The 27,698-nt window shown below is 46.0% G+C and overlaps 1 protein-coding gene across 1 annotated transcript in view; it reads right to left on the bottom strand.

Moving 5' to 3' along the window:
- LOC101608198 (toll interacting protein) overlaps window positions 1–23,076 on the bottom strand; it is a 32,966-nt gene extending 9,890 nt beyond the window's left edge. Inside the window, exons 1-5 of the mRNA XM_004654190.2 lie at window positions 22,914–23,076; window positions 11,452–11,601; window positions 10,647–10,829; window positions 9,507–9,659; window positions 8,390–8,480 (exon numbers count right to left, since the gene is read on the bottom strand). Of these exons, the coding sequence (XP_004654247.1) occupies window positions 8,390–8,480; window positions 9,507–9,659; window positions 10,647–10,829; window positions 11,452–11,601; window positions 22,914–22,946 (610 nt within the window). The 5' untranslated portion in view covers window positions 22,947–23,076. The remainder of the gene's footprint in view (window positions 1–8,389; window positions 8,481–9,506; window positions 9,660–10,646; window positions 10,830–11,451; window positions 11,602–22,913) is intronic.
- Window positions 23,077–27,698: the final 4,622 nt, after the last annotated feature.

Here is a 27,698-nt window from a genome sequence, read left to right on the forward strand (position 1 = left end):
CACAGCCCTACAAGCGTAGCATGCCCACTGCTTTGGCTTGTTACTTCAGCCCTCAGGAGGGCAGAATGACCAGCAGGAAGGGCCCTGCTCACTGGACCCTAGCAGAGAGCAGACCAGGCCTGCCCTGGGGTCTGCACCTGTCTTGGCAGTGGCAACTGTGGTTTTGTCTGGCTTGCCCCACTTTATGGCTACCTAATGGAAGGCCAGCTAGGCACCAGGTGCTGTGGTGGGCATGCGAAGATTAGGAAATAAAAAGGCATAAAAAGCCTCATCTCAACTTCATGCCCTGTGCTACTTCAGATGCTCATTTACATAGGTAAATTCCTGTGATAAAAGGCACATTAAAAACACAGCATGGGACTACTGGGTAAGATGGAGGCATAGGAGCCACACCAAACCAGCCTAAGGAGAGATTTAAGCAAAATCACAGCAAAACACACTCTTCTTTTGAAAAGTGAAGGTGTAACTCTTCTTCTGAAAAGTGAAGGTGTATAGATTATTCTTAGACACAGTGGAGAAGCAGGAGAGACCAAGATCCAACAGAAAGGAAAACGGCCAGAATCCCACTGAGGCACTTGCAGCCTGCTGATCCATTCACCCACCAGGCGCGCCAAACTGCAGCAGAGTTCAAACAAGGAGATTATTCAACTTCATCAGCCTCTTTGCAAAATCAAGAAAACTAAAGAAAAGACAGCTGAGATCAGCTAAGGAGCTACTGAAAGGGATACAGGTGGGACTGCGTGAGCAGCTCCAGGCTTTCTGCACTCTCCCCTCCCCCAAGCACCAGAACCATGAACCTCCAAATTCAGCCCCTGGTGGCAGCGCATCCAGCACAGCTCATCAGAACGCCAGCTCCACAGCACAACACAAAGGGATCGAGGTGAGCACTCAGCATTGGTGAGATGGGAAGCCACCCCAAAAGGTAACAAGGCTGACTGATGAAAACAAACAAACAACAACAACAAAAAAAAAAAAAAACAGGTACATAGGCCTGAATTGCAAGAGCTAATTTCTCTTTCCATGTCAAGGCAGGTTATGGGTTATATATTCTTGGCTGGATTTACCATCTTCAAATAAGTTCTATTTGGGGGTTGAATATTGTTGCCTTTCATGCTTTCATATTTATAGGGCCTTTGTCTTTTGCTTCTGTCATTATTGGGGGCAAGGTCTGATCCAGATCCAGGCTGACCCGGAACCCAGCTGACAAGATTAAGGATGCAGAACAACACATACCCTTAGGGATTTTGGGTTTATAAAACTATCTGTTTTAATTCTGACAATTGCATACTCTGTGCTGGCTTTTATTGAATGTGTATATTGCTCAGTTGAAGTTAAGAATTTAATAGTAAACTGTTCCATCCAGTCCAATAGTAGACTTGCTTAACAGGCAAACTCAACATCTAGGATTACTTCTGCAGCTGCACTGGGGTGCAAGAGCTGCACCTGGCACCTTAAACTCATATCCTGAAAGTATATAAAGGTGGATTGCCACATCTAAGAACAGATAAGTAGAAAACCCAAGCATCAAATCAATTCAGGATGCAATAGTTGCTACATTATAATACAAGAAACACAAAGAATCAAGATAATACAATCCCATGAAAAATTATAAATCCATCAGATATGACCACCAATGAAACTGTTTTAGATGAAATGCCTGACAAAGATTTTTAAAAAATGAATGTATCTATATTCAAAGAAATCAAAGGAATCAAAGAATAAAGGAATTAAAGAAAAAAATCAACTCCTGAAAGAGAACACAGGAAACTAGTTTAATGAAATAAGGAGGTCATTACAAGACATGAGTAAGGAAATAGAAATACTAAAGAAAAGCCAGGCTGAAATTCTAGCTCTGAAGAACACAGTGAGTCAAATAAAAAACTCTGTGGAAAGTCTCACCAGTGAAATGGATGAAGGAGAGAACAGAATATCTAAACTAGAAGAGCAGGTGGAAGACCTAATATAGTCCAACAAAGAGAAAGACAAACTAATAGGAAGGTATAGGTATGAATGGGAATTTCAAGATATCCGGGACACTATGAAAAGATCAAACATGGGCTGGCGAGATGGCTTAGCAGTTAAGCGCTTGCCTGTGAAACCTAAGGACCCTGGTTCGAGGCTCCATTCTCCAGGATCCACATTAGCCAGATACACAAGGAGGCACACATGTCTGGAGTTCATTTGCAGTGGCTGGAGGCCCTGGTGCGCCCATTCTCTCTCTTTCTGCCTCTTTCTCTGTCACTCTAAAATAAATAAATAAAAATGAACAACAAAAAGAAACTTAAAAAAAAAAGATCAAACATAAGAATTCAGGGTATAGTAGAAGAATTTCAATCCAGAGGCTTAGTAGGCATTTTCAACAAAATCATAGAAGAAATTTCCCCAAATTGGGAAAGAAATGCCAATGCAGATACAAGATGCTTTTAGAACACCAAACAGACAAAACCTGGAAAGAACCTCTCCTTGCCATGTTATAATTAAACTACTAAGCATGCAAACCAAAGAAAACATACTGAAAGCAGTTAGAAAAAGCAACTCACCTACAAAGGCAAGCCCATCAGAATAACAGCACATTACTCAACACAAACTTTAAAAACCAGAAGGGCTTGGAATGATGTATTCCAAGTTCTGAAAGATAACAACTATCAACCAAGATTATAGAGAAATAAGGACATTCCACAACAAAAACAGGCTAAAGGAATTTATGACAACTAAACCACCTCTACAGAAAATATTTGAACGAATCCTTCATGCTGAAGAGAAAGCAAAACACACACAGGAGGAAATAAGAAAAAATAAACCATACTCAAGTATCACTTAAAACATGTGAGTCAGTTAAAACAAGTGAGTACAGGGAAAATAGGAAGCACTACAAAATAAGAAAAATGGCAAGAATAAATACATACCTTTCAATAATATCAATGGCCTTAATGCCCCAACCAAACGACACAGGCTTGCAGACTGGATTAAAAGGCAGGATCCTGCCATTTGTTGCCTACAGGATACTCATCCCTCAAAAGATAGACAATGTATTAGGATGGAAGGATAGGAAACAGTATTTCAAGCAAATGGGCTTAGGAAACACACAGGGGTTACTATCCTAATATCTGACAGGATAGACTTAAAACCAACATTATTGAAGAAAGCTAAAGAGGGTCATTTTATACTGATTAAAGGAAGACTCCAACAGGAGGACATTACAATCCTAAACTTATATGTACCTAAAATAGGGGCCCCCAATTTCATCAAACAAACATTATTAGAATTAAGGTCACAGATAACACCAAACACAATTGTAGTGGGTGACTTTAATACCCCACTCTCATCAAATGACAGGTCATCTTGGCAAAAAATAAAAAGAGACACATCTGGACTAAATGATGTCATGGAACAAATGGATGTAACAGATATGTCAGAGCATCCCATTCAAACACTGTAGAATATACATTTTTGTCAGCAGGATATGGAACATTCTCCAAAATAGACCACATATTGGGGCACAAAGCAAATCTTAACAAATACAGGAAAATGAAATAATCCCTTGCACTCTATCTGACAACAATGAGATTAAACTGCAAATCAGCAGCAAGAAAAACTACAGAGCATACAGAAATTCATGGAGACTAAACAGTACACTATTGAATTATGTACATTGAAAAAAATCAAAATGGAAATCAATAAATTCATAGAATCAAATGATGATGAGAATACAACATACCAAAAACTTTGGGATACAATGAAGGCAGTCCTAAAAAGATAAGTGCCTATATTAAGAAATTAGAGAGTTCACAAATAAAAAATTTAATGCTTCACTTTAAGTCCTTGGAAAAAGAAGAACAAGGCAAACCAAAAATCAGTAGACACAGCCAGGCGTGGTGACGCACGCCTTTAATCCCAGCACTTGGGAGGCAGAGGTAGGAGGATCGCCATGAGTTTGAGGCCACCCTGAGACTACATAGTGAATTTCCAGGTCAGCCCAAGCTACAGTAAAACCCTACCTTGAGAAACAAAACAAAACAAAAAAATAGTAGATGGCAAGAAATAATAGAGATTAGGGCAAAAATTAATGAAATAGAAACAAACCAAAAACAAAAAAAAGGCCAAAGAATCAATGAAACAAAGAGTTGGTCCTTTGAAAGGATAAACAAGATTGATAAAACCTTAGCAAATCTGACCAGAAGAAAGAGAGAAGAGACAAATATTAATAAAATTAGAGATGAAAAAGGCATCATTACAACAGATACCAAAGAAATTCCGAAAATCATAAGGACATATTTTAAGAATATATATATGCCTCTAAGTTTGAAACTCTGAAAGAAATGAATTATTTCCTCAATTAATATGACCTACCAAAACTAAGCAAGATGAGATAAGCCATTTAAATAGACCTATAACAAATACAGAGATCCAAGCAGTGATTAAAATGTCTCCCAACTAAGACCCAGAGGGATTCACTGGTGAACTTTACCAGACTTTCAAGGAAGAACTAACACCACTGCTTGTCAAATTTTCCATAAAATAGAAAATGAAGGAATTCTACTGAACTCGTTTTATAAAGCCAGCATCACCCTGATACCAAAACCAGACAAAGACAGAACAACAACAACAAAAAAAGAAAACTACAGACCAATCTCCCTTATGAACATGTATGCAGAAATTCTCAACAAAATACTGGCAAATAGAATACAAGAATATGTCAGAAATATTCATCCCAACCAAGTTGGCTTTATCCCAGGGATGCAGGGATGGTTCCCTCCATATGCAAATCAACAAATGTAATACATCATATAAATGGCCTGAAGGACACAAAGCACATGATCATCATCTCAATAGATGCAGAAAAGGCATTCAACAAAAGCCAACATCCCTTAAAGGTAAAAGTATTACAGAAACTGGGAATAGAAGGAACATATCTCAACATAATAAAAACTATTTATGACAAACCTACAGTCAACATAATAGTAAATGGGAAAAAACTTGAAGCTTTTCCACTAAATTCAGGAACAAGACAAGGGTGTCCACTGTCTCCACTTCGATTTAACATAGTGCTGGAAGTCTTAGCTATAGCAATGAGGCAAGAGACACTCATAAATGAGATACAAATTGGAAAGGATCAAATTATCATTATTTGCAGATGATATGATTCTATACATAAAGAATCCTAATGACTCTACAAGCAAACTGTTAGCACTGGTAAACACTTTTAGCAACATAGCAGGATACAAAATAAACACAGAAATCAGTAGCTTTCCTATATGCTAACAACAAACATGCAAAGGATGAAATCAGGGAATCCCATTCACAACTGCCTCAAAAAAAATTAATAAAGTACCTTGAAATAAACTCAACCAAGGAAGTGAAGAATCTCTACAATGAGAACTTTTAAACACTCAAGTGAGAAACTGCAGAAGACACATGGAAATGTAAACACATCCCATGTTCGTGGACTGGAAGAATCAAGACTGTGAAAATGTCAAACTTACCAAAAGTAATCTACACATTAAACACAATCCCCATTAAAATACCAATGGCATTTTTCACAGAAATAGAAAAAACAATCCTAAAATTCATTTGGAAGCACAAAAAAACTCAACTAGGGCTGGAGAGATGGCTTAGCGGTTGAGCACTTGCCTGTGAAGCCTAAGGACCCTGGTTCGAGGCTCGGTTCCCCAGGTCCCACGTTAGCCAGATGCACAAGGGGGTACACGCGTCTGGAGTTCGTTTACAGGGGCTGGAAGCCCTGGCGTGCCCATTCTCTCTCTCCCCCTCTATCTGTCTTTCTCTCTGTGTCTGTTGCTCTCAAATAAATAAATAATTAATTTAAAAATATTAAAAAAAAAAACTCAACTAGGCAAAACAATTTTGAGCAACAAAAATAAGGCTGGCCGTAATAACCATACCTGATTTTAAGCTCTATTACAAAGCCATAGTAACAAAAACAGCATGGCATTGGCACAAAGAGACATGTAGATCAATGGAACAGAATAGAGGACCCAGATGTTAATCCAGGCAGCTGCAGCCATCTGATTTTTGACAAAAATATTCACTGGAGAAAAGACAGCCTCTTCAACAAGTGGTGCTGGGAAAACTGGATATCTGTATGTTGAAGGATGAAAATAGATCCTTGTCTTTCTCCATGCATAAAAATCAAGTCTAAATGGATCAGGGACCTTAGTATCAGATCTGAAACTCTGAAACTGCTAGAGGAAAAGGTAGGGGAAACCCTTCAACATATGGGTATAGGCAATGGCTTTCTGAATATAACCCCAATTACTCAGGAAATAAAATCACTAATCAACCACTGGGATCTCATAAAACTACAAAGCTTTTGTACAGCAAAGGACACTATGAATAGAGCAAATAGACAATCTATAGAATGGGAGAAAATCTTTGCCAGCATCACATCTGACAGAGGATTAATATCCAGAATATACAAAGAACTCAAAAAAAACCAGAACAATAATAAACCAAACAACCAAATTAAAAAACGGGCTATGGAACGAAATAGTATTCTCAGAAGAAATATAGATGGCATATAAACATCTGAAAAAGTGCTTTACATCTGTAGCCATCAGAGAAATACAAGTAAAAACTATTTCCGGGCTGGAGGGATGGCTTAGCAGTTAAGGTGTTTGCCTGCCAAGCCAAAGGACTCAGGTTCAATTCCCCAGGACCCATGTTAGCCAGATGCACAAGGGGGTACACGTGTCTGGAGTTCATGTGCAGTGGCTGGAGGCCCTGGCATGCCCATTCTTTCTCTCTCTCTCCTTCTCTCTCTCTCTCTCCCTCTTTCTCTGTCAAATAAATAAATAAATAAAAATAAAATATTAAAAAAAAAAACTATTTCCATCTCGCTCTACTTCCATCTCACTCCTGTCATAATGGCTACCTCAAGCAAACAAATGACAGCAAATGTTGGTGAGGATGTGGAAAAAGGGGAACCATTCTACACTGTTAGTGGGAATGTAATCTGGTACAGCCATTGTGGAAATCAGTGTGGAGGTCTTGAGACAGCTAAAAAGAGATTTACCATATGATCCAGCTATAGCACTCCTAGGCATATATCCTAAGGACTATTCTCACTACCTTAGAGATACTTGCACAACTATGTTTATTGCTGCTCTATTCACAATAGCTAGGAAATGGAACCAGCCTAGATGTCCCTCCACAGATGAATGGACAATAAAGATGTGGTACATTTATACAATGGAGTTCTATTCAGCGGTAAAGAAAAAATGAATTTTGCAGGGAAATGGATGGATCTAGGAAGGGTTATACTAAGTGAGGTAACCCTCTCTCAAATGTGGATCCTAGTGACAAATGTATAGACTTGTGTGTGAGCTGGAACCAAAAATCGATAACAGAGGCCAGTAAACTAGAAAAAAAGCTATAAGGGAGGGAAGAGAGAGAAGGACTTAAGGGGATGGTATTGTATATATGTAAGTAGAAGAACAAATTACAGAGAGGGGAAAAGGCCTAAGTGAGGCCAGGGGAAGAGATAATGAAAGAAGGGTGGGGGGGAGGGTCAATCAAAAGTTAAGATCTTCTGAATAAGACATATGAAAACCTATTTTTTTGAATAATCGCATATACAGAAGCTATAAATTGTTACTAGAAAGTTTTCAGTGCCAGAGATGAAATATTTCCAGTGAGTTGTTGGCCAGGGAGGTCCCTGTTGCCTCCAACATGGGTTCCTTCCCCTCCAGCCCCCACATGGTAAGGGCTCCTTGAACTTTCTTCTCTGTTGTCTTTCTATGCTTTCTTCCCCAGGCCCTCCACATGGGATCTCTAGCCATGTGGGTGTCTTTCCTTGGCTCTACTTCCCTCAATAAATACAATAATTTAGTAATTATCCTTCTTAGTTTTCTTTTTTATTCAATTCCTTGACTAAAATTAGAAATGAAGCCGGTGTGACAGCGCACACCTTTAATCCCAGCACTTGGGAGGCAGAGGTAGGAAGATCGCCATGAGTTCGAGGCCAGCCTGAGAATACAGAGTGAATTCCAGGTCAGCCTGTGCTACAGTAAGACCCTACCTCAAAAAAAAAAAACGACAAAAAAAAAAAAAAACCATAATGCATGACCCATATACCTCAACAAGGAGGGGCCGGGGAAGGGGGTAGGACATGGATGAGCCTAACAATGGTACCAAATTGACTGTATTCACTGAGTACAAAACTAATTAATAATTAAAAAAAAAAAAAAAAAGAAAGAAAGAAACGAATCCAGGGGTTGGGGTGCAAGGACTTTCCTGGACCCTACCAACCCCATTACACTTTTAGAAGGATTTTCACTGAATTCTATACTAGCCAAGCTCCACGGGAATTCTGAGGCCCTTAGTCCTCCAGTCTCACTGTCCCAGGGCTGTCAACTGAAGAAGTGGTACATACCTGCGATGGGCACGTAGCCAACACCCTGCTGGTAGACAGTTGGCATCAGGACCACAGGCTGGGGTGGCATCATCATGGCAGCTGGCAGGGACTGAAATCAGTGAAGACAATGGGAGAAGGGGTCCAGAGTGAACCACACCATATGTGAAAGTCGTGTATCTTCCCATTTCACCGTAACTGTGTTGGATACAGCACAGATATGAGATCCAAGGACATGAATCCCAGCAAGGATGTGGTGGCCTTGGTTATCACTACCTCCCATACTTGCACACTACCTCGTCTCAGCTGGAAGACTTGGGCTTGTAGCAGACTTACACAATTACAGCTACAGGGATTAAGAGAACTGGGTTGACAAGGCACATGCAAGTGCCCATTTCAGGATCTGTTTCTTGAGAGAGACTGCATCAATATCAGCAGCTTCTCACAACAGTCCCAGACTTGAGTTCCAAGAATCACCTACTGTAGGGAGGGAGTGAAACATAAAGCGGTCCTGTGCTATGCAAGCTGTCTCTTACAGATGCACAAGGAACATGTGAGAGATGACACTCACACCCAGGACTGGTGTTAAAAGTACCCCAGCATTAAACTCCAGGAAGGGGAAAGACCTGGGGGCTGGCATGCAGAGTTCCTCATACCCCTCCTCACCTCTCCACTATCAGTAACAATCAAAAAATGATACAAAAAAACATGTCAGGAACCCAGACCCCCCCCCAGTCCTCCCCCAACCAATGACCTCCCTGATGGTTCTGGGAGCCACAGATGTTCTGAGGTATGGATGGGTACAAGTCAGAGGGCCCAGGGGCACAAACTGAGTCCACTGTATAACACAGCTAGCTCTCTACTCAACAACCCTGAGTGAAGTGACCCCGGAAGCAATCCCCCAATGTTCCCAAAGAGACATTTACCACCTCATGGGCAGCCACTGCCCCTAGAGAAGAGCCTACAGAGTGTAAGGCCATGCACCAAGCCTGGGCTATTCCTCTGTCCTCCCTCTGGCCTGGAGAAAGTAGAGTGGGCTTCAGGATTCAGGCCCCAGGATTCAGCTTCTGCTGTGAGGCCAGCTCCAAGGCAGGGCTTAAACTCGGACAGTGACGTGAGGCCAGGCACTCACACTTACCGTGTAGGACATCACCAGGTTGATCATGCCCTCCTTGTCATCGCCCTGCCTCCCACTTAGGCTGTACCACTCGTCTTCCACCTGGCCCTGCTTCAGGGACTCAGGGATGGTGATGTGGGTCCAGGCAATGCGGTCATCCATGGAAAAGGCTCGCTGAGGAGGACAAGGAGGAGGTGACTTTGTCATAACCCACAATGACCCATGTCACAAAAATGAGCATTGCCCACTGCTGTGGCTCCACCTGCACTGGTACCTGCATCTCCCTGCTGTAACCCTATCACCACCACCACCTCTGCATCTTCTTCTGAGTAACTATTATGAGATGGATCAGGTGTTGAGGACCAGAAAGGGAGAATCCCTGGGCTACTCTCCTTATCCTGTCCTGGCCCAAGGATATCCAGTGCTCATCCCCAGCCCCTGTGGCCAAAATTTTAAACCACAAGCCAAAAGTCCCAAGTCCAACAGGCACAATATTGGAAGGCAAGGCTCCAGGCTACTACCCACAGGCCCAACCCTACTTCCCACATGTTCCTCTTATTTCAAGGGCCACAGAAGGAAAGACGAGGAGATTAAAAAAGGAAAAATGGAGGAAGCAGCAGAAGGACAGTGTGAGGAGAGGCTGTGCCCTCCCAGCCAGGTCGTCCTTCCCCAGCTCCCCTCCAGCCCTCCTAATACCAGCGCTCACCCCCACTGTCCCTTAGCTCTGACCTGAGGAGGCACACTGTCCAAAAACAAGCTTCCAAGAGCCACCTGCAACCACCTGAGCTTCCTGACTGCCCCTCAAAAAGCTTCGTGCCTGACTGCTAATCTGGCCAGGACACTGCTGGTGGGCCATGTGACTCATGCTAGGGAGGGAGTATGACCTGCTTGAAATTTAACCTATTTATGAACAGATGGTAAGGACACATTTCCATGCTCTGCCCAGAATGATCAGTGTTTGTGTTGCTTGTGATGCTTCCAAATGGGCATTGTCAAATGAGCTGAGAGAGGGGAAAGCCATACCCTGACACCTAGCCACTGAATGCTACAGGTATAGGGCAGGCCCTGAGCCCTAGCAGAACGGCCTCAGATGACACACACCAAGTGGTGCATTGACTGTAGCACCCTACTCCCCACCTGTGACGCTGGGATGACTCTCACCTCATCAAAGATCTCGAGGTAGAATGAGTCCACACCTGGAGGCACTGTGCATTGGATAACTTTGTTCCAGCGGGGGTTCTTGGCCCCATTGTGGGCTGTGGGTGTCTCATACACAGCATAGCCCAGACGCAGGCGGCAATAGGGGTCCATACGAGTCATACCATAATTCTTTGCCAACTTTGCCTGAAATAATGCCAAACGTAGAAAAATGAGACACCTCCTTCCCTTCTGTAGAAAAGGTGAGCATTCCCTACCCTGCCTTCTTCCTCACATTCCTCGCTGGCATTTCTTGGGCAGGAAAAACAGCCATTCAAGTTTGCTGACGTGGGTTGCAGGACAGGAGGTACTGGTTACTGAGGGACTCACACACTCGGCTGGGACCTCTAATCTGACATGTGCTTCAGCTTTCATGCCGGGCTCCTCAGCTACTGTGCATGCACCCTGGCCCTCAGCACGGAGCTTCGAGGCTGAGCAGCAGCAGACTTCTGTGCAGGTCAGGAGGCTCGGAGCACTGCCTACTTGGCACTGTGTGGCCATGGGCAGTGCTACCACCCCAGGGGCTGCGAAGGCTAGGGAAGCCATTGCAGTGGAGGAACGGTGGCCAGCATGGACCAACACTCATGATTACTTTAGGGTGAGCCTGAGAAATCAGATACCAAATGTTTCAGGAAAAATTGGGGATGAGAAAAGTACCATCTGTCCACATGGGAGATAGGATTTACTAGTGAAATCCCCACTCCCCTGCTCAAGTGCAACCTGCCTCCTCTCCACCAGCCCTGGGCAGGAAGGAGGGCCTGAAGCCTACCTGCACAACCGTGATGCTAAGGCGGCCCACAGTGCCAACCGCCCCGCCGTACTGCAGCTGTTGTGCTGCCTGGGCATCCAGCTGGATCTGCTGCTGTTGCTGTGTGGGTGTGATGCGAAGGAAGTCCTGGGGGAGTTCACCGATGTACACCTATGGGCAAGGAGCAAAGGGAGGAGCAAGGAGTCAAAGCAGGAAGCCAAGCAACCACAGAGGCAGGGTTATCCTCCATGCAGCCCTCACTCATCTCTTTGTGGGGGCCTGGTCAATGCTCATGCTCAGTTTCCTCATCTCCAAGAGTCTCCAAGCTGTCCTGCACCAGGTCCATCCTCCCCCGCAGATGAACTGCCTTCTTACTACTCAAAGGCAAATGAGAGCCCTGGAAGGCTTGGAACATTCCTCAGTCACTGAAAGGTTCTCAACTTCAAAGGCCTGCTCACATAGCACATGCTCTGTGTGTGTTCACAATCCACTTTCCTTTGCACCACAACTAAAATCAAAACTTATGAACTACATGGCATCAGGTCAAATGAAAGAAAGAGATGAAATTGGAATCTTGGATCTAAAGTTATTAAGATAGCCCTCTGTCCTAATAAGCAAATTATTTTCACTTGAAACAGTTTAAATTCAAGAGCACTTGGAAGAAAAGAAGTAAACAAATTCAAAAGACCTCACCACCCTCTTGACCAGTTTGCCCAGCCTTAATAGGAGAGAGAGAGAGGGAGGGAGGGAGGGTAGCAGGGAAAGACCTAAAAAACCTTGGCAACTAATGCTGGAGGGAGACATACTCCTTGGGGACCTTCTCCAGAGCTGGAATCATGGGAGACCAGAAGGGCTCTAAGAAAAAACAGTCATCTGAGAAAAACAAGAGGAAGCCAAAGCAAAGGTTGCCTGAGACTACCACAGGTGGTCCCAGCCAAGCTGGGACCCAACAGGGAACATGACCCAGGATACCCAGTTGCTTGACAAGGAAGCAGCAGTCAGAACAGTTTACATGCCTGGGGCCTCAAGCGGAACAAAGTCCCAAGGGCCACTGGGCGCAGCGCTGGGGGCAGGTACCTGCAGCTTTAGCCAGGCTGGTCTAACAATGCAGGAGGACTGCTTGTTGCCCAGTGGGTGTCTGATGGTTACATGTAAGAGATGCTCATAGCTAATGAACGCCCGATGAAGCTCCTCAGACCAAAAAAAAAAATCCATGAAGGTGGGCTTGGGTGCTGGTAGGGAGACAAGTCCTTCTGCGGGGCTGAGCCACCAAACAGATGTCCACAATGCCTGCTATGATCCTGCAATGTGTGGTCCCACAGGCCAGGACGTGTACCTCCAAAAAAAGAGTGGTACAAGTGGGAGCTGTGGCAAAGTGGATTTCCTGGGAACTACTGCTGTAAGCATTCAGATGCTGTGATACCTTTACAGCCTCCATGGTACACAGATGCCTACCCCACGTGGCTGTGGGCTCCCACTGACATGTATCAGGTAGACTACCAAAAGTTTCTGTACTTTCCCAAAGACCCGGAGTGTCCTTTTCAATGCTAGCACATAGGTGACTGAGGCAGAAAGACTGCTGTGAGTCCTAGGCCAGCCTGGGCTACACAGCAAGACCTCGCTTCAATCACCCACACACACAGGTCCTTGGATCACTGGAAGGACATGACTCTTCATCATCTATTTCTGTTTCTAGAGAATGCAGACCAGTTAGAGCACCACAACGAAGAAAGGTACAGGGCTGGAAAGATGACTTAGCAGTTAAGGCTCTTGCCTACGAAGCCTAAGGACCCAGGTTCAACTCCCCAGAACAAACATAAGCCAGATGCACAAGGTGACGCATGTACAAAAGGTGGTGCACACGTATGGAATTCAACTGCAGTGGCTAGAGGCTCTGGTGCATCAATTCTCTCTCTCTTTCTCTCTCTCTCTCATGAAAAAATAAAACATTTATTTTAAAAAAGAAAGGTACAGTCCAGATATGTCTGCTAGTAACTACTGAGCAGCTTGCCTGAAGTTCCTATTCCTCTCCACTAACTCATAAAACACACTTCCCTTTCCTTCTAGATCTGAATAGGGACGTTTCTGTGTAAGGTCTGCCCCCAGCAGCATGCCCCTCTGCACCTCTGATTCACAGAAGCCAGGAGGGAGCAGGTTCACCTGGAAGAAGCTCCCTGAAAATGAGAAAGGAGCAGCTGCCTCTCCAAGACAGCCCTTCTCAAGGTGTGTCACATAGTCTGCCAGAGTCCCGAAGTAAAGGGTCTGTAGCTAACAAGGTCCTCTCAGAGGAGGGATGGCTCTAAACTTGTGCTGGTCTACATTGCACAATGAACCGATACCTCCAGGCTCTGGAACCAGTTTGTCTACTGCTCATAAATGGGCTCTTTGCAGAAACAGACTCATCAACCAGCTTCATGGGGTTAACATATACCGGCAAATTCTCTTATGTATCTGAGAACTGCCTGCTACATGCTATGCGAGTGCTGCTGCAGAGCACATCGAAATTTCCAGGAGACATATTCAGAAGGGCAGACAAGCCAGCAAGGGTCCCTATGACAGGTAAGGGAATGAGTGGTCATGAGGGCTGTTGGAAGTATAAGGTCCAGAAAAGGCCATGCAGAGGAAGCCAAGGCTTGTGGGGTTTAAAAATATACATATTTATTTATTTGAGAGAGAAAGCAGCAGACACATAGAAAGATTATGGGCACAACAGGGCTTCTTGCCACTGCAAACAAATTCCAGATGCATGCTCCACTTTGTGCATCTGGCTTTACATGGATACTGGGGACATCAGGCTTTGCAAGCAAGCACCTTTAGCCATTGACCCATCTCTTCAGCCCTTTGTCTTTTTTTTTTTTAATTTTTATTTTTTGAGAGAGCAAGTGAGCAAGAGACAGAGAGAAAGAGAGTTGGCATGCCAAGGCCTCAGCCACTACAATCAAACTGCAGATGCTTATATCAGCTGGTGGGCATGTGAAACCTTGTACTTGCCTCACCTTTGTGCGTCGGGCTTACGTGGGATCTGGAGAGTAGAACATGGGTCCTTAGGCTTCACAGGCAAGCATCTTAACTGCTAAGCCATCTCTCCAGCCCCCGTGTCTTTTAGTAGTTTTTCTTTTGTTTATTTCTCAGAAAAAGACCTCCAGGCATTGGGATTCCTTATTACATTTTTTTAGGCTTTCATTAAAGAGCATGGGACTAATTTTTAATCAAGGGAAAACCACATCAAAAGGTCAAGTGTGGAGCTAGAGAGATGGCTCAGTGGTTAAGGCACGTGCCTGCAAATCCTAATGACCTGGGTTTGATTCCCCAGTACCCATGTAAAGCCAGCTGTACAGAGTGGCATTTGCAGTGGCTAGAGTCTTGGGCTACCCATTCCTTCCCTCCCTCCCTGTCCCCCTGCCAGGTGTGGTGGTACACACCTTTGATTCCAGCACTCAGGAGGCGGAGCAAGTAGGATTGCTGTGAGTTCCAGGCCGGACCGAGACTACATAGTGAAATCCAGGTCAGCCTGGGTTAGAGTGAGACCCTACCTTAACCCCACTTGAAAAGGGGGGGTGGCGGAGGCTGGAGAGATAGTGGTGGTAGAGTTCTTGCCTAGCATGTGTGCAAGCCATAGATTCAATCCCCAGTAATATCCCTCTACCACAAAGAAAAACCAAAACATCAAATCCAAATTTGTTTTCAATCAGGACTTAACCATAAAATTATAAATACAAAAGAAGAATATTAACAATGTGATTTAAAAATTGTGACAAAAGCTGGAGGTTCTGGTGGAACACACCTTTAATCCCAGTATTTGTGAGGCAGAGAGGATCACTGAGTTTGAGGCCAGCCTGGAACTACAAAGTAAGTTCTAGCCTGGGCTAGAATGAGACCCCACCTTGGCAGCTTGTTTGGAGGGTCTAGCAAGAGAGTGTAGCTACTTGTACACCCCTGACCAGTCCTCCTCTGTTGGGGAAAAGTCGACCTCTTTGACTGAGCATGCAGCTTCGGGAAGGACACACATGAAGCAGTGAGGGAGGAAGCGGACACCAGCCTAGCCAGCCAGATCAGCAGAACCAACCACAGCGATCAATGGGGTGACAGATGTCACAGCCAGATTGCCCTCACATACAAAATTTTTTTTTTGGTTTTTTGAGGTAAGGTCTCACACTAGCCTATGTAGTCTCAGGTTGGCCTTGGGCTCACAGAGATCCTCTCCTACCTCTGCCTCCCGAGTGCTGGGATTAAAGTCATGCGCCACCACAGCTGGCTTGAAACCCTACCCATGTGCGACTCTCCAGATCCCACATAAGCCAGACACACAAAGGTGAGGCAGGCATAAGGTCACACATGCCTACTAGGTGGCACAAGTGTCTGGAGTTCAATTTCAGTGGCTGAGGCTCTGGCATGCCAATTCTCTCTCTCTCTAAAATAAGTAAATAAATAAATAAAACAAAACTGTGACTTAAGAGGAACAAAGTATCCTTATAATAAACACAGCCAGCCAACACTTCCTCAGCCAGGTGATATCATCATCCAAACTAGAGACACACCACAAAAACCTCACCACTGTGCCTCCTCCAACCATCGGAATCAAAAATAAAAAAGACAAAGGAAAGCTGAGGGAAGGGCCCAGATAGGAAGAGACACAACAGTCCAAAGCAAGGCAGGGTATGTGGAGGCCCTCAACTGTAACGGAGAGCAAGCAAAATCTGGAGCTAATGAGTGTGGGTTGAAGCCAGCTTCGTGGCAGTAGGGATAATGACTTTAGGGGACCTAGATGAGTGATATAGAGTGAAAAAGGGTCGCTTTTCCTTAAATATAAAATTATTCCTAAGTCAGAGGTTTTATTAGAAAAACAATCACCTTAATGCAAATAGGGAGTGGGAAGGGAGAAAAATACTTCTGCCTAAGTCAGACAACAAACAAGCTGGTTATGCAACCAACACATGCTGTCCCAGGAGAAAGACAAGACAAACTCACTGCTACTGCAAGTCCCCTGTGATTTCGTAACCTGATGCCATTGGTCCAAATAAGGCCACATTTCTACACCTTCAAATTAGCCACCATTGTTACAAAATAATCCTTCATGAGCCACAGGCCAGTCTGGGTGCTGACACAAATCCTATCACATCAATGACAGAACAGAAAGATTGCATAATGGATTTTTTATAGTTTTGCATAAATGTACAAGTTAAACACATATATTGAGTCTAATAGTAACAAGTGACTTTAAACCCTTGAGGTGTGACCCATAGTTTCACTTCCAGGAACCAGTCACTTATAGCCTGGAAAAAGTAAGAGCCACCAGGAGCACCTGGTTCCCCTAGCCAGGAGCACCTGTGTGACACAGACTCATGCAGTCACAAAAAGGAATTCTGTGCCCCTAACACAATGCAAGGAACCCCCCAGAACCATGGTGAGGAGAGGGGCCAGCAGGCAAGGTGTACTGGACCTCCTTGGCTCTGCCAGCACTTGACCAGAGGCAGGAGTAGAGTCAGCAGACCAGGTGAAAAAGATAGGGAGGCTGGGAGACTCCAGTCCCAAGCTGTGCTCTGAGGCAGATCCCACAGGATCTCATCAAAGGTAGAGAGAGAAGGTTGTCCAAAGGCTATTGGTCTATGCAAAATGAAGGGCAGACCTGTCTAAATGTCTGGAACTGAAACAAACAGCTGCTGGTTTAGAGTTCAGGAAAGAGGTGGGAGGGGACAATCACCATCACTGGGAGAGTGGGAAGGTGAAGCTGGGAGTCTGGAGGAGCAAGAGAGAAGTGCTCAAGAAGCGCCAGGTCCCACTACTGGAAAACATGCAACTGAGCAGAGCAAAGCTGGGGTCTGCTACCTGGTGCCAAAGCTAGAGAACAGCCTTCCAGGGGAAGCTCACATGAGCTATGGACATAGATTAGCTGCTGCCGCCTCCCCTACTGAACTCCACAGCCATCCTTCCTTGCCTTTGGCAAGTCTGGAGCACAAATTCAACCACCTGTGCCCTGTTCCATCATCTTGCTGATGTCAAAGCAAAACTGTTGCAGGGATCTGGTTTTAGGAACAACCAAGTTTTCTGAGAAGTAAAAAATAATACATAGGGACCTAGCAGCTCATTAGTTCATGGTACTCTCCATGAGCCAGGCCTGATGCAAACACTTTTCATGCATAAGCTTGGCCCATCCTCACAGAGGCCCTTAGAACAACTCTGTGAATGGTGACCAGCAGCCCTGAGCTAGAGAGCTGAATTTTCACTTAAAGTCTTGAGCAATTCATACTAAAAACTCAATAGGTGGGAGAGAATTGTAAGGACTGGGAAGATAGGCCACAAGAGGGTTTCCACAGGGGAGAAAGACAGCAAGCAGACATTCTTGCAGACATGTCCATCCGAATTCCACACAGCCCTTAGGAAATTACAAGGCATTCATGATGAAACACTGAGTGTGTGCCACCCAAGAGTTTAAAGAGAAACTCTGAAGCAATGGTAAAGGAATCCTGATGGATGGTCAGACATGAGGAGGGGGAAAAAATCACACATTCTCAGCAAATCTAAACAAGAAATGAGGATATGCCAATGGTGCTGTTCCTCGGAGAGGGCTCAAAGGAAAGTAGAAACTATCACACCAATGCAACAGCACCAGCTAGGACAGGACAGGGCTAGGTAGGGTCTTTGTACAGATAAGATAGAGAAATATATTATGATTCACTTTAGAGCTACAAAACTGCAAGTTAAAATTCCTTGGTTTGGGGTGGGGGAATGGCTTAGTGGATAAAGCACTGTCACGCAAACATGAGCATGAGTAACTGAGTTCAGAACCCTAGCACCCACATGAAAGATGTCTTAATCCCAGACACACCCATAGGCAAGAAGGGAGGCAGAGACAGGAGAATCATGGGAAATCCTAGGGCCAGCAAGCCTGGTGAAAGCAGTGGCAAACAGCTGAGACTCTGCCTCAAAGGAAGTGTAATTTGAGGACCCACACCTGGAAAGCTGTCCTATAATCTACACATACATCATACAATACACACACTCAAAAATAATTCATAGGGTACCCTACAAGAGAAACACACTGTGCATTTCCCAAACTGAACTGAATTAAAATTCCTATGCTTGGTAAATCAAAAGGGTCAGGATAGAAAAGCAAGTAGAACAAAACCCCAAAGCTGAATATGTGTATGTATTTGTCTGTATACACCAAATGAACAGACAGAGACTTGGACTTGAGATTTGACTTAAGGATACAACTACATGCTGCTATGAATGGATCTGTCTTAAACATAAACGTTGAGTAAAATGTAAACTCAAAAGACTGAACTGAAAAGAGAATCCCACAGACAAATACTTTCCACTAATCCACTACTATCAGGTAAAGTAAAAGTGAAAGGCTGGTGAGGCCAGTCACCATTTGGTGACCATAGCCTGATTCAGCAATGTTAGACTTGAACACAGGAGGAGCTTGGCCTCAGAACCCAGAGCAGACATTCACAGGGACCCAGAGACACAGGCCTACCGGCCAGTTGAAGAGCAGGCTTGCTCGCTCAGGACCTGCCTGGTGAGAATGTTGACAGACCCAGGGGCTGCTGACTGATGCTAAAGGTTTGAAAATCATGGGCTTGTGATGACACTTGGAAAAGAGACAGCAAACACCACAAAAGAAAACTCTCCTCCTCCTTTAACTGAAGAAGAAGGGCCTATATCTTGCCTGCCTTTACAAAGTACTTTAGGATGACCCAGACACTTCTGGTTGATGGGGATCTTTACCAACAGACCCAGTTAACAAATGTAGGAAAAAAAATGATCAAATTAAAAACAAAAAAAGCCAAGTGTGATGGTACACACCTTTAATCCCAGCACTTGGCACACAGAGGTAGGAGGATCACCATGAGTTTGAGGCCACCCTGAGACTACATAGTGAATTCCAGGTCAGCCTGGTCTAGAGACCCTACCTTGAAAAAAAGAAAATCACCATTTGACAACCTAATGAAATCAGCAGTTCAGCAACAATCACCAGTGAAGTACAAGACTGATGAGGCCCAGGACAGACACGGGGAGTGTCGAAAGGCTCAGGAGGGGCAAAGACAGGGCCAGTGGCCTCCAGCCAAACTCAATGGCCAGCCAGCATCCCAGACACAGGACAAAGGAGTCAGCACCTAGCACTGCACACTACATATATATATAACAGCCCTTCAAAAAGACAGCCTCCACATCATGGTGCTGGGAAGAAGTGACAGAGGAGTGCTCAGCACTGCAACCTTCCAAGGCTCAGGGTCTATTGCGGAAGGGGTGGCGGAAAGAATGTAAGAGCTAAAGGAAGGGTAGGACTTCTTACAACGTGCTCCCCCCCCCCCCCCGCCCCGTCACCAAATGGACTGGATATCCATGACCTCATAGTGCCTGACACTACCTACACAAGACCATCACAATAGGAGGAAAAGATCATGACATCAAAATAAAAGAGACTGATTGAGAGGGGGAGGGGATATAATGGAGAATGAAGTTTCACAGGGGAAAGTGGGAGGAGGGAGGGCATTACTATAGGATATTGTTTACAAACATGGAGGTACAGGAACCCATCACATACTTTTTAAATACTATGTGGTCTGGGTAGAAAAAAGGTTTGGGAATTCCTGTATATCAGCAGTTTTCAAAAGTCAGGTGACACAGCACAGGGTCTAGAATCCCTTGCTGGGTAGTCAGGAAGAGCCGTGTCTCCAGGGAAGGACTCCTTCCTTCACAACTATGTGGTTTGGACTGTATACATGCTGGCTTGGAATTCACTGTTTAGGCTCAGGCTGGTCTAGAACTCAGAGTGATTCTTCTATTTCTACCTCCTAAGTGCTGAGATTAAAGACCTGCACCACCACACCAGGCTTGTATGTCCTCTTTTCTCCTGAATCCCACAACCAAGGACAGAGAGCCCTCTTGGATCACACAAGAGTGCCCTAGCCCTTCAGGACTCTGCTTGTCAGTCCTTCCCCACTGAGAGGAGATGATGGTCAGCCACAGGGTCTGAGCTCCCTGGCTGGGGACTCTGGGCCATGTTCCAACCCCAGCTGGGGCTACACGTAAGGAGGCTGCCTGCAGGGTCTGGCACTGATTGAATCTGCACCTTTCTGTTTTAAAACCTAGTCCCCTGTTCATCTTTGTAGCCCCACAACTCTATAACAGATTCAGTAGGGCTAAAGTATCAACACACTCTGGCAAAAGACCCTAGCAACTGCCCCTAAAGTCTGCAAATGCTAGTAAATGCAGAACTGGATGATCACTCTAGGTGAAACGCATGGTGGAAAGCTGGAAATGGAAGAGGGAAGCCAATGTACAAAACTGTCAACAAACTGTGCACTGAGCAGCCAAAGTTCAAGGGCTGTATTCAACCCCAAGACCCTAAATGTAAGAAACCCAGTACCCTGCCTCAGACAGTCCTCATTCCACCCCATGTCTAGAGCCTTCTGCTCTCAGTATCTCCTCTTCACACCAACCCCACACTCTGTTACTCCTTCAAGTCTTAAGCTATATGCACGGCCTCAAGAGACACCCAGTCTGGGAACAAAGTCACAGCACCTAACTAGTGAGTTGAGACTACAGATCTGATGGTGGCTGTCCCTGGCTCATCTGAATTATCATGCACAGTCCTCTGTCCCTGTGCTACACACCTGTGGTTCACTCAGTCACAGCTGCCCTAGATACCATGGCTTTCACACTGATGAATGGCTAAGTCGCTCATACCCCACACGGAACTTATGACCCCAGTTGTTGAAAGTATTCTTTTTTAAAAAATTATTTATTTATAAGTAGAAAGTGTATGTATGTATATGTATGAGAAAGCAAGCACGCATCAGAGCTTCTTGCCACTGCAAATGAACTCCACATGGCATGCCACTTTGTGCATCTGGCTTTATGTGGGTACTGGGAAATTGAACCAGGCCAGCAAGCTTTGCAAGTAAATGCCTTTAACCACTGAGCCATCTTCCTAGCCCTATGACATCTTCTTAGAGTCCAGACCCAAGGTTACTGCATGTTTACAGGTCAACAAGCATGCTCTGAAAACACTCATTCCCCTCTGCTGTAAATATGTGACCGACTATGTGATCCCTAGAACACTGGACAAGTAGAAAGTCAAAGCAAACATCAGGACTTGATATCACACACCCTACAAGTCTCAACATTATCTGACACTCCCAATTACTCATCAGAGAGTATAGGTTATTCCAGCTCACACAGCCACAGCACCGGTTTCCCTTGGCAACTGAGAAAGCTAACCTCTGTTGACTTCTCAATTCATGGCAGACGCTGACCTCACTCACCATGTGATGGATGAACTCAAATTCTATCCCACACCACTGAAGTTCTAGATGAGGGGTCACTCTCAGACCACACCTTGAGGAAGAGGCTGTCCTGCATGACCATACGTCCACTACTTGGCAGAGAATATGGAGAGGGCACAGTCCCAGCCCCCTTCCTCCTCTACCTGCCACCACTTATCAGCTGTAATTTGTTGAAACAGAGTGAGGATGAAGAGGGAACAGAGGCAAGCCCACCTCTGGTAAGCTCCATACCAAATGTGACCACGGGTCAAGAGGTTTGCTTCAAAGCCCCAGAAAAAGCACCCTGTGCCACAAAGGGGTTCCTCTCAAAAAGCCTAGGGCTTCACTACAAAGTCAGAAAGACATCTACCCCGAGGAGTTATCTCTCATAAAGAGAAACACACACACACACAAGATTGTCAACACCCAGCTGGCGGGGTGAGGCGCCCTGATAACCGGGGACTTCACAGGCACATCCAGTACTAACTTCAGGAACCCTTGCCGAGCAGTCAGTGTTCTTCACCCAGTCAGCGGCCGCCCCCAACATCTCAGCAAGCAGCAGGGAGGCCATCCATATCAGGGGGAGGGGAAGACAGAAACACTCTGAAAACCCAAGGCATGGGGCTAAGAAGACGGCTCAACCTAAAGGCGTTTGCTTGCAAAGCCTGACGGCTGGGGTAATTCGCCAGCCACGCACAGAAAGCTGGCCGTGAATTCATTTGCAGAGGCAAGAGGCCCTGCTGTCCCCAGACAGACAGACAGACACTGAAGCTGGAAAGGTGGCCAGTAACAGGGCTCAAGAGACAGTTCCCAATGCTCCTTGTAGGTGGGAGTAAGAGAGGAAAACACCTCTTCTACTTGTGAAGAGTGACTGCCACTCACCATCTGGGGGGGCAATGGGGATAAGGACACCTCTCCACATGGGGGATCAAGGGGGCAAAGACCCTTCCTCCATATGGGGACAAAGGGGACCAGGGTCCCTCTCCAGCTAAGAGATCACCCGGCTCTGGCCTCCTCCACCTGGGTGTCCATGAAAGCCGGCCCTCCTCCACCCACCGGACCACTAGGGACCCTCCTATAAGGCCTGGGGCGCCGAGGGCGGGACCCCGGGCACCGGGGAGGGCGCGAGCGGCAGGAGGTGGCAGCCAGGTGCCAGGCCCCGCCCGCACGTGCCGCCGCCCCCGCTCCGCCCTTGCCCGGAGGCCTTACCGGCCCGCGCTGCGTGCTGACGGTGGTCGCCATGGTGTTGCGGCGGCGACCGAGCCTCGCCGACCGCACACAGACGTGCCGGGAGAGCTCTTCCGCTCCGCGCCAGAACCTGCGATGCTGACGGTTGTCCCGCGAGGCCGCCGCCGCCGCCTCAATCAGCTGACAGTCGCCCCGCCCCGCCTCGCCCCCTCCCCCCCGGCGTGTCTAATGCGCAGGCGCCCAGCAGGAGCTGACTCCTCCCCTTCCGGCTGCCCTGCGTACGCGCGCTCCTAGCTGGAGGAGCGGAACCCTTGTTGGCGCCTGCGCATTCTTATTCTCCTGAGCCGAGCGGCCCCGCAAAATGGCTCCCGCCCCCCCCACCCCGCCCGCCTAGCTGTCTGCGCATGTCCAAATCTGACCTTGGCGCGCATGCCCAGGCCTGGCCTACCTGCGCATGCTCACACCTAGACGTTTGGTAGTGGGTGTGGCCGTGCCTCCAGGCTGTGCCTGGTCACCTGATTGGAGGTGGTGAGAAGACTGCCTTCCGCAGGTGTCTGATCTGCTTGGACAAGGGAGAGACTTGTGGCATACAGAGGTATGAGAAGCAAACAGGTGGCAATGGAGCCAGCTATCCACAGGTCCCTGAATTACCTCAAAATCCTGTAAGAGGAAGGCATTTGTACTTAAATGTAAATATAAAAGAAGGAATCAAAAGCCAGGCGTTGTGGCCGACGCCTGTAAATCCCAGCAGCTCAAGGCTGAGGTAGGAGGATCGCTGTGAGTTCGACACCAGCCTGACCTGAATTCCAGGTCAGCCCGGGCTAGAGTGAGACTGCCCCTAAAACAACAAAAAGCAGTCCGGCAGAAAGAGTGTCCTGGAGCGTTCCCACAGGCCTGGAAGGACGGTGGTTTGCTGAGTGAATGGAAGAGCGGGAGGCCGCGTCCCCGGGAGCCCTGAGGCCTCGGTGTTGACCTGGTGCAGCCCGACTTTCATCGGAAACCTCTGTTGGGCGTCGAACTTCCCCATGTTGGTGACCACTTCGTACGTGGGCTGCAGCAGACTTAACACTGCTGGTCTTTCTTAAGGACGGATCTTAACTCCCCCTTGGTACATCCTGTTCTCTCATGTTCCTCCCATTGCATAGACCAGGCCTGCCTTGACGTCACATGGGAAAGCATTCACAGCTGTGTTCCTGGACTCCCATCCACGAAGGGGTGGTCTCCTCCAGCTCTGTTGGCTGAAGTTCCATCTCTATACTGATTGTCCTAAATGGACCTCCAGCCAGGACAACCTCTGACCATGATATTCAGAAGTTGCCTAATATCCCTCCCAATGTGGTGGACAGATTTTAAGTGGGACTCATGACCCCCTCTGCCTGGTGTTCACATCCTTGTATAGTCTCTTCTTTGAGTGTGGAACGGACCTGTGCCTTGGATCTGAACAGTAAGATGCAGATCCCGTGATTCATTTGGGTTGTATAAGACTCCATCTGGCTGGCAAATTCACTCCAGAAGGTCTCTCTGTGGGCTTTATGTATCCTGCAACTTCAAGAAAGAAATTCTGCTTAGAATCTGAGGGTCCAGGTGAGAATACAGCCCAGCAGACTCCTTAGGCTGTGAAAGACCCCACACAGCTAAGCACAGCACATGTCTGAACAGCTCATCCACATAAACTGCGGTATTTTCTGTGTGTTGTTCTGTGCTACTAATAACAATTTATCATGTAGCATAGATATTAAACTTAAATGGCCTACCAATCCATGTGGCTCAGTCAGCTACCTCTCAGTAAACCCAAATCATTTTTTCACAGCGAGGCCTGACCTGAGCAGGAACTTAACCACAGGCTTACTCCACCCCTCACTAGCGCTTCCTACCTTAATGTCCAGCACTACTCTCCACAAAACCAGTATCTTCTAGAAAAAATATAAGCTTTTATATTTATTAACTTTTTTAAATTTTTTAACATTTTCTTTGCAAACAGAGATAGAAAACAGAGAAAAAAATGGGCATGCCAGGGCCTTCAGCTAGTGCAAATGAACTCTAGATGCATGCTCCACTGTGCATCTGGTTTTATGTGGGTCCTGGGGACTTGAAGCTGAGTCATTAGGCTTTGCAGGCAAGTGCCTTAACTGCTGAGCCATCTCTCCAGCCCTATTAACTTATTTTTGCTATTATAACAAATACCTGAGATAACCAGCTTACAAAGAAAAAGGGGTCATTGTATCTCAATGTGGAGGTCCCCTCTACATAACTGGTTGGGCCCATTCTTTGAGCCGGTAGCAAAGCAGCACATCACGGCAGGGAGTATATTGCCGGGGAGTGGAAGAAAGGAAAAGAAAGAACTTGGGTCTCATAAGTCCCTTTCAGGACTTCCATTAGTCCTTATTGAAGGCAGAGGTGAGACAAAGAGCTGACACAGAAAGTCACTGCAGCATGCTGGAGAGATGGCTTTGCGGTTAAAGCACTTGCCTCCAAAGCCAAAAGACCCAGGTTCAATTCCCCAGGATCCATGTAAGCCAGATGCATAAGGTGGCACATGCTTCTGGAATTCGTTTTCAGTGGCTAGAGGCCCTGGTATGCCCATTCTCTCTCTCACACACACACACACAATTTGCCCCCCACCCCCGTAAATAAATAAAATAAAATATTTGTAAAAAAAAAAAAAAAAAAGAAAGAAAGAAAGTCACTGCAGGTGATTTGATCAGGTGTTAAGGAACCCAGTTGGAGAAAGGCTGGAGGCATGTAGAGCCCCTCTGGATTAAATCCAGGTGAGGCACACTCCTCTGGGGTCTGGAACAGCAATGATTTGAGTGGGCCATATCAGTCAGTGGTGACAGTGATTAGCTGAAGCCCCAGGAACAGTTGGTAGTTCATCTGTGACACAGTGGTGGGACTGCTGCTCCTCCAGTGTTCTGTGCCCCTTCTTTTATATGATCCAGGTGAGGACCCTTCATTAGCTTGGTGTGTTTGCCACCCTGCCTTTGCATCAATACTCAAAATGGAGTCAACAAGCTACATAGATGGCTTAACCATTAAGGCGGTTGCCTGCAAAGTCAAAGAACCCAGGTTCAATTCCCCAGTACCCATGTAAGCCAGATGTACAAGGTGGCACATGCATCTGGAGTTCATTTGCAGTGGCTGGAAGTGCACCCATTCTCATTCTACCTCTTTCCTTGCCCTTCCCTCAAATAAATAAATAAACTATTTAAAATGGAGTCAAATGCTGCCTGAGGCAAGGCACAGCTTGAGGCCCGCCCATGTTTCACATAATATGGAGTCCCTTAGAGCAGGGAACAGCCTGAGGGCTGCACTGTAGTATTCCACTGCACATAAGCAATTTAGCTGAGCATTAACATTCAAGGCTATTGTGTGACCCTGAGGCACTGACATAAAAACAATCACTGAATACTGTTCAAGCCCAGTGACCAAGCCGCCTCCCCTTCCCAGTTAGTATGACGACCACAGTTACCAATTCAGCTTTTGCCTCAATCTCATCTTGCTCCTTTTACATGAGAATTATTAGAAGGCTATTCATAGAACTACTTCCCAATGGCATCCAATCCAGAGCCAAACTCTGCATCCTTGAGCTCTCCCCCACCAGTACCTACACAGGCCCAAATCCTATACCAAGCCCTTTTGAATGCCCTCTTTCTGCATCACCCTGCAGGTCTCATGATATGCATTCTTCACTGCAGTGAACCTTTACTCTGATGTACCCAGCTGTGGGTGTTTTCTGTTGTCTCTGGAAGGCATTGGCATACCCAGGGCTTGAACTGTCTTGTTCTTTTTGTACAGTTTCCAAAGATGTCAGAAATAAATAGCCAGCCCATTCTTTGCAATTGCTAGTTTTGTTATAGCAACTAAGTATCTCCAGTACCAATCCTTTAGCCCTCCACATAGACCATACCCCATACCACCATCCCTCCATGTACAATACAACCCATGCCACAGTCCCTCCACATGTACCTCACCCCATACCACCATTTCTTCACATATGCCACAGCTCATGTCACCATCCCTCCATTTACATCACACACCATGCCACTGTCCTTTCACGTATACCACAACCCATGCCGTTTTCCCTCCACATGCATCATGTACCCCATGCCACCTTTGAGAATAACTGGTCTCCATGTGACACAGATTTCCAATGCTCCGCTTGTCCTGGCAAGGGGTGTTATCCATGTGCTCATCAAATGTCTGAACAGCCCTGTCCTAGAATCCTACTCTGAGAGTCTGTTTCTTGGGACCACTTCTGTTACCAATTACTGTGTTAGTTGGATCTCAGCAGGAAACAGATGGCGTGCACAAAAAGATAATTAATAGGGACACTCTGTCCTAACAACATAAGGAAAAAGCTGGGGTGGGGGGGACAGAAAAATCAGCAACCCTCCTGAGATCTGTGAGACAAGTGAAGTCACAGGGTGAAGATCTGCCCCCAGAGCTAGACAGATGGGTACAAGTGGAGATTTGATTCGTGACTCAGCAAAGCAGAGACCACGTCTGAGGAACCAGAGCTATAGAAGGATGCCTGAGCTATGGTTGACGAAATGTGGGAGGCTCGGATTCTGAGAGACAAAAACCCAGGAGGACACATCAGGAAGGTTCTTCAATTTGTGGAAATCCATCTCCAAGTCCTCTACCAAAGGCCTCTCAGTGAAGCTCTGAGAATCGCCTCTCTGGGCATCCAGCAGGAAGTAGAGAAATGAACCATTCTTGTTTATTTATTTTTTTAATTAAATTATTTTTTATTAACAACTTCCATGATTGTAAACAATATCCCATGGTAATGCCTTCCCTCTCCCC

This window comes from Jaculus jaculus, chromosome 1 (assembly GCF_020740685.1).
Source record: "Jaculus jaculus isolate mJacJac1 chromosome 1, mJacJac1.mat.Y.cur, whole genome shotgun sequence".
NCBI classification, from domain to species: Eukaryota; Metazoa; Chordata; class Mammalia; order Rodentia; family Dipodidae; genus Jaculus; species Jaculus jaculus.